At 40.0% G+C, this 15,122-nt stretch overlaps 1 protein-coding gene across 1 annotated transcript; it reads left to right on the top strand.

Annotated features, from left to right (window-relative positions):
* The first annotated feature begins 1,847 nt into the window (after window positions 1-1,847).
* Window positions 1,848-3,517, top strand: LOC133421556 (uncharacterized). The gene is made up of 4 exons (XM_061711210.1): window positions 1,848-1,946; window positions 2,321-2,414; window positions 2,604-2,713; window positions 3,075-3,517. Exons 2-4 carry the CDS (start codon window positions 2,326-2,328, stop codon window positions 3,515-3,517), a joined length of 642 nt encoding a protein of 213 aa, XP_061567194.1. The 5' UTR covers window positions 1,848-1,946; window positions 2,321-2,325.
* The last annotated feature ends 11,605 nt before the right edge of the window (window positions 3,518-15,122 follow it).

Below are 15,122 nucleotides of genomic sequence, written 5' to 3'. Positions count from 1 at the left end.
ATTTTAATTGAACCAGTTAATTGAGACCCTGCTTGCTACTAATGAGAGAAAAACCTAGCAAAATTGACCCCAAATTGTTTTTGCAAAAGTTAGGACAGTTTCGTGAGAATCACCCATTTGGGGGCATTAGCAGGATCAAGGTCTGGGTAAGATGAGAGCCGTGGTCTCACATATGTAGTGCCGTCGTCCAGCTCAGATAATATCATCCCAGGAGTTTAACCAAACTTCCTCTTCAATATTTTTCAGAATCAGAATCAGAATCATCTTTATTGGCCAGGTTCGAACATTGTCCAACAAGGAATTTGACTCCGGTAATTTCGCTCTTTAGGCAGTAAATAAACAAATAAACAAATGTGGTATTTCTTGACATATATACAGATAAACATCTAAGGTGCAGCAGTTTGAGGTAGAGAAAAAAAACAGCTCTGAATAAAATAAAATAACCTATTTACAATCATACAAAACAAATTATACAAAAAATACAAAAGTGAGAGGTGCAGTTTTGTATTTTTTCTTTTTTCTTTTTTCTTTTTAAATACAAAAGTGAGAGGTGCAGGCAGCACAGTGGCTTAGTGGTTAGCACCGTTGCCTCACAGCAAGAAGGTCCCCGGTTCAACTTCCAGGCCCAGCAGGGTCTTTCTGTGTGGAGTTTGCATGTTCTCCCGTGCTTGCGTGGGTTTTCTCCGGGTACTCCGGTTTCCTCCCACAGTCCAAAAACATGCATGCTAGGTTAATTGATTATTCTAAGTCCCAAGTGGTGGTTTTTTTAACAAACGACGAGCTCTGTCAGTGTTACACGCCCAGTATGTGGCTTTGTAACAGATTATATATTTTTTTAAACTGCTCTGCCAGGTAAACCTGAATAAACAGGGAAAAACACGGGACAGAGTCAGTTTGAGTGTGTTTCTCTATCTCTTCCTTGCGCAACTGTTTTATTATCAATCATCTTCACAAAATATATATATAACTCACATTTCCTTCAGTCATATATGTCTTAACCATTACAATATCTTCTATTCATTCATGTTCATATTCCCATATGTTTTCTCTTCCTCAGCATCAACATACTGTAATCATGTTTGCTTTTTTTCCACAATCATGTTACTTATTGCACAGAATTAATCACTTTTTTTTATATATATATCGTTACATCCCTAATAACTGTGTTGTTATTCTAAACTGTCCCATAACTAAAAACGTATTTATACAATTATGAAACCCAACTGAATTCCTTCTATTCTGATAACAGGTTAACTCTACATTGATAAAACACAATGTATAAAGGAAACTAGATATATTTCAAGGCAGAACTGAAGAGAATTAACAATATATAAAGAAAACGGAAATGTACTTTTAACTTTTAACAGTAATTCACACATTAAACACAAAACAGGAGCATTTACAACTAAAGGCAGCTACATACAAAATAATAGCCATGCAAACAACCAACAACACATATTAAACGGCCCTAACGGCTGTAACGGCCACCGGCATACAAAAAGTGTAAAATCCTAAATTTCCCCTATATACATCAAATTAATACAAAGTCATGTCATTAAACCAGGTCCGGTTTTTGATTTAAAGTGTAAAGTAATCCTAATAAACTTGTTTCAAATCGAAACGTTATATTTACCTGAATAGACCCCTTTCCAGCCTACGTCATCACAGGATGCGCGCGCATTGTTGCGGCGGAAGTGCTGAAGAAGTTGCATGAGTTTGAATAGAGCGAGGGAAGATTTTTTTTCTTAAGTTGCGTTTTTGGAGTTGCAGTAACGTTATAGAAGAACAACATGCCCACCAGCTGTTGTGTGTACGGGTGTACAAATCGAAATCCCAAGGAACATAATTTTTTTGCAATTCCCAGAGGAAACAGGCCATTTCAAAAGCACCGACTGGACCGAGGATCATCAAGCATGCCCGCGTTTGCAGTGCTCATTTCATATCTGGTGAGTTATCGTGGCTATCTGGTTTAGCTTTACTTGAATGCCTTTAATTGAGTAGCTGTAGGTAGAGTAAGTGTATTGTAAGTGTTTGCTACCATAGACTGTAAGTTTACTACTGGTGCTAGCTAGTAGCTAACTCATACAGCTTAGAGCTTCAGTGTGGTGTACATAATAATTATTAATATTATTAATATTATAGATCCATGGGTGTACAGCAGCTCCACGTAACTTAACAGCTTTAACGCTCTAGCATCATTGTTGTTTAGGATGTGTGCCCTGGTTGTCTTTTCTCTGATTTGAGCATCTCAGAACACTTAAGAAACTTGAAAAGTGGTTATCTGGTGTTATTTGGCTAATGTGTTTCTTTCTTTTTACAGGTGAGATGTCACTGGACCACGACAGTCCTGATTTTGTGCCCTCTATTTTTTCATACACTAAACAAAACCAAAACCCTGATGCAAAGATCAAAAGGTAAAATACAATAAATGAGACCTAGCTGTTTGTGTTTTTAGCTTAACCTAATGACATGATTAACTCATGAATATTAAGGGTTTACTTATTTTGGTATTAAGCAAACCATAACCGATAATTAAGATGGGAATGTATTGTATTACAGCTTGAGATCAGTATTTTTGTTCATTTGAGTTTTTTTATGTGAAGGTACCAAAGAAAAAAGAAATGGAGTGAAAGACTTCTGGTTGCTCCACCAAACCAACCTGCTCCTGCTCCTGGAACTCCAGAGGAAGTCACCGGCATGGATCACAGTCCTAGTAAGTGTAGCCACTGTTGTCATTTCAAGTCTCATTGCATTGTATAATGGTTCAACCATGTTGAGTATTCTCCCCCTATGCTGATCTCCACATCCATTCTTTTCTTTACAACCCATATTTATGCACAGTGTAGACTAACACAGTTGCAATTAATCTTATGTCTATGTATGTGACAAATAAAATCTCCTTGTCCCTGTCCTTTTCTCCTCTCCTATTCACAACTGTCCTCTACTGATTCCAATGCCCCTCTTATGTTCTCTATACACCTCTCCATCCATCCATCCATCCATCCATCCATCCATCCATCCATCCATCTATCCATCTCGTCTTCAATTCTCAGCTGTTCTCTTTTCTGCTAAAGCTGAAGAGGACATCCCAGTCACGAGGACAGAATACAATGACCTGAACCTGAGGTACACCGAGCTGAAGAGTGACTACGTCAACCTGCAGGAAAAGTATCAACAGCTGCGAGATGAAAATGAGAGACTTAAAGAGGAGCTGAAGAAGTCTACATTTTCATACTCAAATATTAAGTGCAACATGGTACAACTGTTGTTTATCACTGGAATAACATCTGTGCTCTTTGACTGGTTGTGCACCAAAATTGCAGGAAGTGTAAAAATATTCAGCAAGAAGCTCTCTCTACAGGATCATCTTTTGATAGTGTTAATGAAATTAAGGTTGCAGCTCATGGTGCCACCCTTCGCATTCCAGCTTTCACCAAAGGCAAACGGCAACTTTCTGCACAGGTCGACACATCAAGACAACTGTCACGTGTCAGGATACATGTCGAACGTGTTATAGGGAGATGGAAGAACTTCAGAATTTTGCAGACAAGAATTCCACTGTCACAGGCTGACCTTCTAGATGATATTGTTATTGTGTGTGCTAGTCTCACAAACCTTAGCAAAAGTGTTGTTCCGAAAAAATCTAAGAAATAAGGGTTCTGAATAATAACATCAAGTCTTGACATTTTTTTATTTTCTCATCAGTGATTTGGAGCTGTGACTATGAATTGAATATCAGCCATTAATGATTTACTTGACTATTAAAGTTTTGCTAATAAACTACCGGAGTTATTTGTTTTTTCCTCACTGATTGTGTAAATGTATTGATTTTCTCTTTTTAAAGCTACAAACATCCAACTTCCACAGCTGTAAATATGCTGCACAAATATACATATATTCACTATATGTGTTGTATATCAAACTCAGGTATATTATAGATATATTAATCCCCACAAACCCTCAAATAAAAATAATGAATTTACCTAAAAATAATGAACTAAGTTTTAAAAAACTATTTTGCATTATATGCCTTTTAATGTTTTTCTTTTTATCATATTAGTGGGAATAGGTTTCTGTAAATTTATGGTGATAATGTGAGATGCAGGATGGACAATAAAGCTCATATCATTTTTATTTATTTTTATTTTTTTAAATAACTATCAACTTCATTCAGCCAGCACAGACAAAGGTACACATGACATGGCTTTCATTCAAAGGCAATGCTTAATGAAACTCATTAAGAAACAAAGGGGACACAGTAAATTAACAAAAATAATAAGATAAATAAATATGAAATAATATAATAACTTAAAATGCCTAGTGTATAAAATACATTCAGTTGACTGTCATAATTCTTTACAAACTTCAGCTGTGACAGCTGCTGACAGTGTCGCAGCTTCTCCTGAGTGTAAACACTAGGTTTCTCAACCAAATACGGATGAATATCCGGCCATTGGACATCGGGCCACTTTGTGATATCTTCCTCCGGGAAGGAAGTTGCTTTCCATCCGCCAAAGTTAGTTTAGTAACGTAATTTCCACGATCTTTTTCCGTCAATCGGCTGGTGTAAACTGTGATGAACTCCGTCTTTCTGCCGCAACAATGCGCGCGCAGCTTGCTTGTTTACAAACACGGAAAGGGGTCTATAAACAGGGAAAAACACGGGACAGAGTCAGTTTGAGTGTGTTTCTCTCTCTCTCTTCCTTGCGCAACTGAAGGGAGGAGGGTGACGTCACACCTGTGAACCGACCTCTCAACGTGTCGAGGCGCCACCTTGTGGTGGAAAGTGGAACCGGAGCATTCCTGGGATACCGATCCCTATTAATTTCCAATGCTCACCAAAGGCCAATGAAAAAAAAGGTATATAAAAACAAAAATGTGACTACACTTTTGTGTATGTCACATCAGGAATGTGCCAAACACTAATTGCCAACACAGCCTATCAAAGCTGCAGCGCCGAAAGCAAAAAGTTCGGAGTAATCTGAGAAATGCGTCCTTGTCGAAACGATTTAAAGGCTGATTTATGGTTCCGCGTTACACCAACGCAGAGCCTACGGCGTAGGGTACGCGGCGACGCGCAACGTACCACGTAGCCTACGCCGTACCCTCTGCGTCGATTTAACGCAGAACCATAATTCAGGCTTTAAAGCCAAACGAGGACGAACAACGTCGTTTCGTCGCTTTAACAAACCCCGACTTCTCCACACCAACAAGCGGGCGCCGCATTGGACTTGTGCAGCAGCCTGCAGCAGCACACCGTCCGCTTCAACTGGTGTCTGTTTGGCACTCAAGGACGGGACTGAATGTACTTTTTGCATATGGGCGGCAGTCACCACCATTAATACGCGTTTTGGTTGCGGCATCAAAGGAGGCGCGCAAAAAAAAGCGCCCCGATCTGCGCTCCTCTTGTTTTTAACATTGCCGGTGACAGTGGCGTCAGCTGAGAGATCATTCTCAAAGTTAAAAATTATTAAGACATACCTGAGGAGCTCCATGGGGCAGGAGCGGCTGAGTGGTTTAGCTATCCAATCCATTGAAAATTTAAGAGCCAGGGAGTTGGACATTGGGGATGTAATCCAGGATTTTGCCCAGCGCAAGGCTCGCAAGATGCCGTTTCACTGAATTTATAAATTAATCTTTTGTTTAGTAGGCTACACCCTGTGTTAAACCTCGGGTTCATATTCTAACAACCTCTTCTTAGATTTTTTTTTTCTTTTCAAGGAATTAGTCTAATATAGCCTACAGCAGAGGTCTGTTTTTCACGTTAAGCACTGTTGCGGTTTGGTCAGAAGATCTTAAAATAAAGTGTAAAAAAACAAAAACAATAATCTCTCTTCTGTCTTGTCATGCTATTGTTGACTTAATGTTTATTATCTCCTCTTGCCTTAAGCTTTATCATGTAGCGATGCACTCTTGACTTTGTAAGAAAAATGATTTTGTGGTAATTTCAGCACCGCCATTATTAGACAGCTCCTCCCGTGCTGTCTGATGCGATGGTGAGGTTTGTTGACCTGCAGACTGTTGTGCACAGGTGAGTCAAAGCTGGTGCTACCTGCCCGTTTCCTGGTCCTGGACCGGTACAGGTCCTGGTCCTGGGTGTGAGGGGTCTGCAGAGATGTTACCTGCCCGTTTCCTGGTCCTGGTCCCGTTTTCTGGTCCTGGTCCTGGACCGGTACAGGTCCTGGCCCTGGTCCTGGGTGTGAGGGGTCTGCAGAGATGTTACCTGCCCGTTTCCTGGTCCTGGTCCCGTTTCCTGGTCCTGGACCGGTAAAGGTCCTGGATAGATGGGAGGTTAGTCCCAATTATCCTATCTGCAGAACTGATTGTCCGTTGCAGTTTCGGTGGCACAATGGCAACACAGTCCTGTCCTGCCCCATCACTGTCCCAGGAGGTGATGGCGTTGTTAGGTTCATTTTCCTTCCAGTACATTTACATTCACCTTGACACCATTTCCATTGACCCAAAGGAAGGTGTTCTCTCTCACCATGTCCATGTTGAATGGAAATTTTCTTGAGGATGCATATGTAACCGGTTTGGGCTCTGCGTAGGTCTAGCAGGACACGGGGACTCACGGATGCTATTCAGCCAGTGGCATGTTTATTCTGTAATAAACATGAAAAGGCTTTAGTGCTTGACTGTGTAACAGCACTACAGCCCCCACGACACCAACTGCAAGGAGGGAAACAACGTGTGAACAAACGTGCTGCAGTCGTGTGTGTGTGTCACAATGCAGAGTAGAGTGGAGAGTCCTCATAATGCTGCTAAAACAAATCTCCAACAAACTAACTCAAAAAGGCTACGTTCACACTGCAGTTCCCAAGTGACCCAAATCCGATTTTTTGCTCATATGTGACTCAGATCTGATTTGTTTATGACAGTGTGAACAGCACAAGTCACATGGAATCTGATCTTTTCAAATCAGATTCAGGTCGCTTCCATATGTGGTTCTAAATCGGATACAGGTCTGATGTTTTGCAATGCGACCTCAGTGTGAACAGCCAGGTCGGAATTAATGCGACTTTGATGTCACACGCAGAGCCCCGAGCCGCGGGGGAGAGACACGGGAGACGGCGGGGTCCCTCCGGGCCGCCTCCGCCTCTCCTCCTCCCCTCCCCACCGCTCACCTCTTTATACGACCTCAGATCAGACGAGACAACCCGCTGAATTTAAACATATTACTAAATAAAGAAGCTAAGGATTCAAATCAGCGATGCGGTCGTGGTCGCATAACCTGCCCGTTTTACAACGAGCTGGACCGTGTGTTAGGTGATAAACCCAGCTGAACGCCGGAGAGCAGAGCTGACACTCCGGGGAGCGGAGCTAGAGCCCTGCTATAGCGGGACTGTTTTTCTGGCCGCAGCATTTTGAATAAGCTGTAGTTTAACACTTGCTTTGTTAGCCCTGCAAAAAGTGCATTGCAATAATCTAATCTACTGGAGATAAAAGCATGAACCAACTTTTCAGAGTCTGATTGTCACAGAAAGCATCTTACTTTAGATATATTTCTGAGATGTTAGAAGGCAGCCCTGGAGATATTAGCTATGTGTTTCTGGAAGTTAAGATCCGCATCTAACATAACACCCAAGTTTTTGGCAAGTTCACAAGGTTTTAATGACAGAGGAGTTAATAAAGGGAGAATATGTTGCCTCAGAGCACTTTAACCAATTAAAAGAATCTCTGTTTTTTTCTACATTCAGCTGTAAAAGGTTTGTTGCCATCCAATACTTGATATCTGTAATGCATTGAATGAGGTCATTGACTGGGCTCAAATGATTGGCAGTAACAGATACGTATAATTGTGTGTCATCAGCATAAGAATGATATTGAATATTATGATGCCGAATGATGGACCCAAGTGGTAACATATACAAATTGAAAAGTAGGGGACCTAGCTGAGCATATCTTTATAGATCTTATAGTCTGCCTGCAGTTTGGTCTTGCAACACTTGCGCTCAGATTTGTTAGTTTTAGTTTGTTAGTTTTAATAGTTTTAATTTTATAATTTTAGTTGTCCTGGCAACATTAAAGAAGATACAAAAGTGATCAGTGATCCCAACATCAAGAGTACACTCAGGGGTTATGTCAAGACCTTTAGAAATAACCAAATCAAGAGTGTGCCCCTGATTATGAGTAGCCCCAGCAGTATGTTATGAGTCCAAAAGAGAATAACAGTTCAATAAAATGGTTGGCAAAGTGATCATTGTTACAATCAATATGAATGTTAAAATCACCAGAAATAAGAATGTAGTCATATTCAACAGTAATTTGGGATAAAAGTTCAATAAATTCCGTTAGAAAGCCTTTTCTGAGCCTTGGAGGGCGGTATACAGTGAGAAGAAGACAAGGATAAACAGATCGGATAGCCAAAGCTAAGTACTCGAAAGTAGAGTATGAGCCCACATGTTTTACATGATATAATATCTGAATATATAGCAGCAACACCACCACCCTTCATATTAGTCCTAGTACAATTTGAAAATGAAAAATGTGGTGGTGATGCTTCAATCAGTTCTTTATTACCAGTCTCATCAAGCCAGGTTTCGGTGAGGAGAATACAGTCCAGTCTATGAGAGCTAATGACTTCATTGACAATAAATGTTTTATTATTAAGAAATCTGACATTGAGGAGTGCCATCTTTAGGGATCTTGCAGGAGGAACTGAACACTCAGCTAGTGCAAGGTCAGAGTTTTGGTCAGAGTTTTGGTCAGGTGGTTGTTTCGGGAGAAATCTCAATTAGGTTCTAGGAGTGGTCGGCTGTATCAAAATGAATCACACACACACACCTCGCCTCTGCTATAAGATGTGAATACATTTATTAGCAAAAAGCAAGCATTTACATAGAAGACATCCACAAAACTGCCAGTTTGCTAGAATAATTCGCCAAGTTACCCCCCGCAAGACAGCAGTACACACAAAACAAGCAGTTTGCTAGGGCAATTTGTCGAGTTACCCCCCGCAGACAGCAAGTACACACAAAATTACTCGTTTGCTAGGATAAAGTGTCAGGTTACCCCCCGCAAGTGGCTGAGCAATATTCATCACAAACAACTACAAAGGTTTTTAAGGCCTATCTTACCTCGACAAAGGGGACTGGAGAGCCGGGACAGTCCGGTTTGAGTAAGCCAAGGAAAAAAACCTGCGCCGGGCGTTCTCCACTAACCCACGGCAGACTCTGAAATCTACTTCCGGCCACCAGGTCTTTATACCTTTTCCTCAGCACCTTGCGGAGGGGGCGGGGAAAGGCCTATTCGTCCGCAAGCTCTCAAACTAAGTTTCGGCTCCCACGGGACCAAAATCCCGTGCGAACCAGGCTCTTTCTCACAGAAAAACAGGCATTTGCTATGATAAACAGCAGGTGCGTGGCTGACTAAAACTTAAGCTGTGTTTTGGGAACCCAGGGCATCTTCAGGACACAAAATTTATTTTTTCTCACTTCAGTGGTGTAATGACTTCGTGATTCTGGGTTTAACTCCTCTGGATTTGCGAGGTCTGGCAGGTCTGACGGTTAGTATGGTGGGAATTGGATGGTAACTTCCAATTTTGCAGGTGGCCTGAGAGGAAGCTAAGATTTAACACGGCCTTTTTAGATCTCCAGACCGGTATAGGTGAAACCTAGCCAGCAACAGCAGGACCCGCATTGAAAAAGAAACCTTGGAGTTAGAGAAATGTGTAACAGAGTAATTAGCAGCAATTAGAATTAGAAAAAAGAATCATCAGCAGCAGCAGCAGGTAAGAAAATTGGAGTATGACAGGGAACAATTGTAAGAGGAGAGGGGGACATTAGAGCAGGAGAAAACACAAGTCAATGACACAGAGGAGAAGGAACGAGAGCTCCAAGAGGCTCCTGCAAAAAAAAGACAGATGGGACGCTTTAAGATCTTCAAAAGGAGAAAATCAGATCTCATAGTTTCTTCTTTTTTCCAACATCTATGTCATCACCCCATAAACCCTGCACCAAAATAAAAAAAAGGGGCAGCATTGAGGTTTCAGAGATCAGCGCTTCAGCCCCACAGAGGCACGTCCACCTGTGGCTCTGTGGTTTCTGTGTGGACTCTGTTTTTCTGTTTGTCTTTCTCTTTTGAATGTCATGAGCTGTTTGGAAACTAATTTTCCCCAGAAGGGACAATAAATAAACATTCTTTCTTCTATTTCTTTTTTTGGTGCTGATTTAAGGTCAGAGAAAACATGAATCCTGTCAGTCTTGTCTCCTTTCCAAATTGGAGAAAGATTTTTTTCGTTGTCAAAACTGATACACACAGCTTTAAGTTTTCTTATACAAATGATTCTGTCTTTTCACGCATACAGGCAGAATATCTTTAATACTGATCCCTTATATAATATGAGAAAGATTCAAGGGTCTGACACAAATTAAAAGTTATTTATGAAAAGGCAGAAGAGGAGGATGAACCTGTCACATCAATCTACACAGGTTTTGCAGGATTTCTTGGAAATGCAAGGATGACCGCAAACTATTGTTTCCTGACAATTCTTTGGTGTGATTAGGACTTGTCCTGGTCAGTGCATTTGACCTAGGGGTGCTGCAAGGCAAGTCAGGGGTCCGCTGACTGTATAATAGGATATAAATGCTGTTAATAGAGTGATTAGCCTACATGAGAGTGAGTGTACTGTGGCGACTAATGATAACAGGCTTTCATGGTTTGTTAAAATAGAGGTCACCAGGGTTAATCACACAACAAAGGATGCACAGTACTGCGGGGAATTTCGTCTGAGACCGCTCATAAATTTCCTTCACATTATTATGAATGACTGAGAATTATTATAAAAATAAAACATTGCCGCCCTCTACTGACAGAAAGAGGGTCTGAATGAAAATTACGCCATTAGATGGTGTCCCTTTTATGTGTTACATTTACTTTATTTTAGGTGCTTTTCGAAACACTGAATTTGAAAAACTTATTTATATACCGTCTATTACAATACAAGTTGTCATTAGGTTTCTAGAGACCCAGAACATGAACCCCGAGCAGTTATTACACAAACAATGCAGTAAAAACTCCTCTAGTGGGATAAAAACCTTTAGGCAAACAGTGACAAGGAAAGTGATAACACTAAGGCAAATGCAATAAGAAAAGTGGCGCCTTTCTTTGGAACCAGGTAATGACCAGGCTTATTTAATATGGAGGATTTTTTGTGCCAAAATTAAATAAATAAATACATCATTAATTAATTAAAATGGGAATTAAATATATCATTAATTAATTAAATGTGTCATTAATTAATTAAAATTAGAATGAACTATGTCATTAATTAATTGAAATACAATTAATTTTAAGTAAAAATATATTTTTATTATTTCAGCATTTAATTTATTAATGACACATTTAATTAATGATTTCGTGTTGCGTGTGAATCATGAAATGTAAAACTGCATTTAAATTATTAATGACATATTTAATTAATGATTTTGTGTTGCTGAATCATGAAATGTAAATGTAAAACTGTCAGTTTCACTCACTATTCACACACTATTCACCTCTACGTTGGTTTGGATACTCTACTCCAAAATTTTTACTCTACTCCAAAATTTTTACTCTACTCCAAAATGTTTACTCTACTCCAAAATGTTTACTCTACTCCAAAATGTTATTGGCAACCACTGAAACCTCGGTCCTCTAACCACAAATGTTGAAACAGCAAGGTATACAAAATGTCAAAATCCTGCCCAGAGCTCCTGAGAGAAGCAGCGAGTTTAATTAAAGAAGCTCTGAGCAGAACTCCTCCGGCTCCAGCGGCTCCGTCACAGCAGATACCTGCTGCTGCATCACGCAACACGCAACTCACAGCTGTCATGTTTAGAAAGGCTTCTACCTCCAGTTTCAGACCAAAGCAGTGGATTCCACTAGATTTGCGTTAGCTCCGCCCACTGAGTTTGACGAGTGAAACTGACAGTTTTACATTTACATTTCATGATTCAGCAACACGAAATCATTAATTAAATGTGTCATTAATTAATTAAATAAATGCAGTTTTACATTTCATGATTCACACGCAACACAAAATCATTACTTAAATGTGTCATTAATTAATTAAATGCTGAAATAATAAATATATATTTTTACTTAAAATGAATTGTATTTTAATTAATTAATGACATATTTCATTCTAATTTTAATCAATTAATTAATTACACATTTGATTAATTAATGATATATTTAATTCCCATTTTAATTAATTAATGATGTATTTATTTATTTAATTTTGGCACAAAAAATCCTCCATAATTTAATGGCCCAACACATTGAGTTTAAATTTTTTTGAACAAATCTAATTCCCAGCGTCAGCTTCAGGGAGCAATGTAGTGCTAATTTCTTAGCAGTTTTTGTCATTTTTATTAAATCAATTTCTGTTGCATCAAGTCAAATGCCAAACTGAATCTGGGGCACAATCCTCCCATGAAAACATCCATATGATCAGGAGTTATCGTTTCAATGCGGATGCTGGAAGTCTGGCCAGATGAGTCATCAGCTCAGATCCCCACAGAATAGAGTGAAGTTTATTGATATAATAAAAATGAGGGCGACAATCCAAGAAGCAGCTTATAAGATCATGTTTAATGTAATTTCTTTCTTTTGAAACCTGACTTTTACATATCACCTTCAAACTGCAATAAGAAAGGCACATGGCCACCTATACACTATTGAAAACGCTCTTACTCATTCACTGTCTCTCACAGAGAGCAACTGACACACCTAAATCAGATAGGCTTAAGCTCCCTTTTGGCTTATCCTGTTTTCTAAACATAGCCATGAGGGAAAACCTCAAGAAGAAACTCTATATAAAGAAATACCAAAGTTAAAATTCTCCCAACAGCCAGGAGGTACTATGGCATTTTAAAACAGCCATACTGTAGTTTGGCTGTAGCCAACTTTGTGGCCTGTGCTGGCAGACAGGCAACACTGTGACGTCTTCTTCCATACCTCTATTTTTAATTTACGCACACCAGTCACAACATACAGGCACCTACCCTTCTATTCCTAGCTAACACTACACTCTACTGGGAAACTTTCAAAACTATTCATGGAATCTGATTTGACTAAAGAAAAGCATGTTACACACGTGTGTCTGAAATGTGCAAAGGTTTGGCCCCTCCCTCTATTTAAAAAAACCCTGCCAATGAGACAGGCAGTGGAAAAGTCTGGCGGTGGAATGCTGCCATGCAAAGTTTGTGTTGACGCCCCTCCAACACACACCGGGCAATCCCTTGTACAGACAAATCACAACATGCACTAACTTGTATAACGGGCCCTGCTGGCTGCAAATTTTCTCTCAACAAATAATGGCCACTCTCACTGAGAAAACAATGCTATCTGCATTAGCTGAGTAAGCTGTTTAATCAATCCCAGCATGTCACAACGTGATCAAATAATATATTAGCTAAATATGATGCAGCCTGCCCTGCGATGGACTGGCGACCTGTCCAGGGTGAACCCCTGCCTCTCGCCTGCAATTAGCTTGGATAGGCTCCAGCAGATCTGATCAGACTAAAAAGATCAGAGTAAAATGGAGCCAACTACTATAATTGGGGGAAAAGGGCAAAATAATTATAAAAGGGTGCAAAATTACCAAAGACCTTCCCAGAAAAGTTGCATTTTGCAAGATGCATAAAAGACAGTAGTCTAATATGCATTTTGAATCTGTATTGACTCCAATGTTAAAATGTCCAACATTGCATGGGGGAAAAATGGGGGGTGGGATGGGAAAGTATCAACTGAACTTATCTAAAGCAATACCTGTATCTATAATACGAGGTATACACTTTTGGGGGCAACATAAACTTAAAGACACGCTTCTTTCCGACTGCAGCTGGCCTCGTCAACAAGGCCCCAGACCCCCCTCTCCCCCGTCTACCACAGACTGCCCCCCATTCCACTCTACGTTACATTAACGTAAAGACCCCACTTCTGACCTTATGCGTCACTTTAACGCACATCCGAGGTCAACTCTGTACAGACTCATTACTCCGGCACTTTAAAACCAACATGTTGTACATTTTTTCCTTTAATATTATTTTTTCTTTAATATTGCACCAATCACCACAACAAATTTCTTGTGTGTGTTAAACTACTTGGCATTAAACCTCTTTCTGATTCTGAAGATATTCAACAGGAGGACATAAATCAGATCTGGTTGTGTCATTTGAAAACATTATGAAAACAATGAATTTGGAGAGACAAAACAATCAGGAACGTTTTAGGGCTTTAGGGGTTTCTACGGAAGAGTATTAGGGCCATGCAGGAGAAAAAATATTTGAGAGGGCAAGATTTTTTTTTTTGTGCACTTCGAGAAAAAAGTCGAAATGTCGAGATTAATGTTGAAATACAATTTCGAGAAAAATTTCGAAATGTCGAGAATAATGTTGAAATACAATTTCGAGAAAAAAGTCGAAAAGTCGAAATATCGAGATTAAAGGAGCTTGAGGCTCTTTTTAAGAAATGAGACTCTCTAGCGCCACCCTTCACCACGACGGCCGTCGTGGGTACTGCAGCCAACAGTGAAGCCGGCACGGGAGAACGGGGAGAACGCACTTGCAGCGTCATGTGACGTCACATCCGCAGCCCAGCGCGGGAAATTCGGGCCCGAATTGCAGCACATTTTGCAGCACACAGCCTGTTCAAGGCAACGGAGAGATACACTAGAGGGCTCATTATTTTGGGTTTGGAACGCTTCATCTGACATTATTACTAGAAAACTTAAAACGTATAGGCCTACGAATTTTTTTCATAAATCCTGCCTCAATCCGGCCTCAAGCTCCTTTAATGTTGAAATACAATTTCAAGAATAAAGTCGAAATTTCGGGAATAATTTTGAAATTTCGAGAATAAAGTTGAAATACATTTCGACTTTTTTCTCGAAATTGTACTTAAACATTAATCTCGACATTTCGACTTTTTTCTCGACATTTCGACTTTTTTCTCAAAGTGCACAAAAAAAAAAATCTTCCCCTCTCAAATATTTTTTCTCCTGCATGGCCCTAATACTCTTCCGTAGGTTTCTGTGTGTGTCCCTTTCAGTGTTTGTGATGAGTTGGGGGCATAATACATCCATGGTTGGGGGGCCCGTTCATCCATGATTAGTCCATGTTCATGCCCGCCTTGGTCAC

Source organism: Cololabis saira, chromosome 21 (genome assembly GCF_033807715.1).
Source record: "Cololabis saira isolate AMF1-May2022 chromosome 21, fColSai1.1, whole genome shotgun sequence".
NCBI classification, from domain to species: Eukaryota; Metazoa; Chordata; class Actinopteri; order Beloniformes; family Belonidae; genus Cololabis; species Cololabis saira.
This window is presented reverse-complemented; position numbering and strand designations above follow the sequence as displayed.

Bases quoted from the DNA above. Each gene is read 5' to 3' on its own strand.
- LOC133421556 (XM_061711210.1), top strand. From the start codon at position 2,326: ATGTCACTGGACCACGACAGTCCTGATTTTGTGCCCTCTATTTTTTCA. The intron at 2,415-2,603 runs GTAAAATACAAT...TTTTATGTGAAG, and splicing joins CCTGATGCAAAGATCAAAAG to GTACCAAAGAAAAAAGAAAT. The intron at 2,714-3,074 runs GTAAGTGTAGCC...TTTCTGCTAAAG, and splicing joins CGGCATGGATCACAGTCCTA to CTGAAGAGGACATCCCAGTC.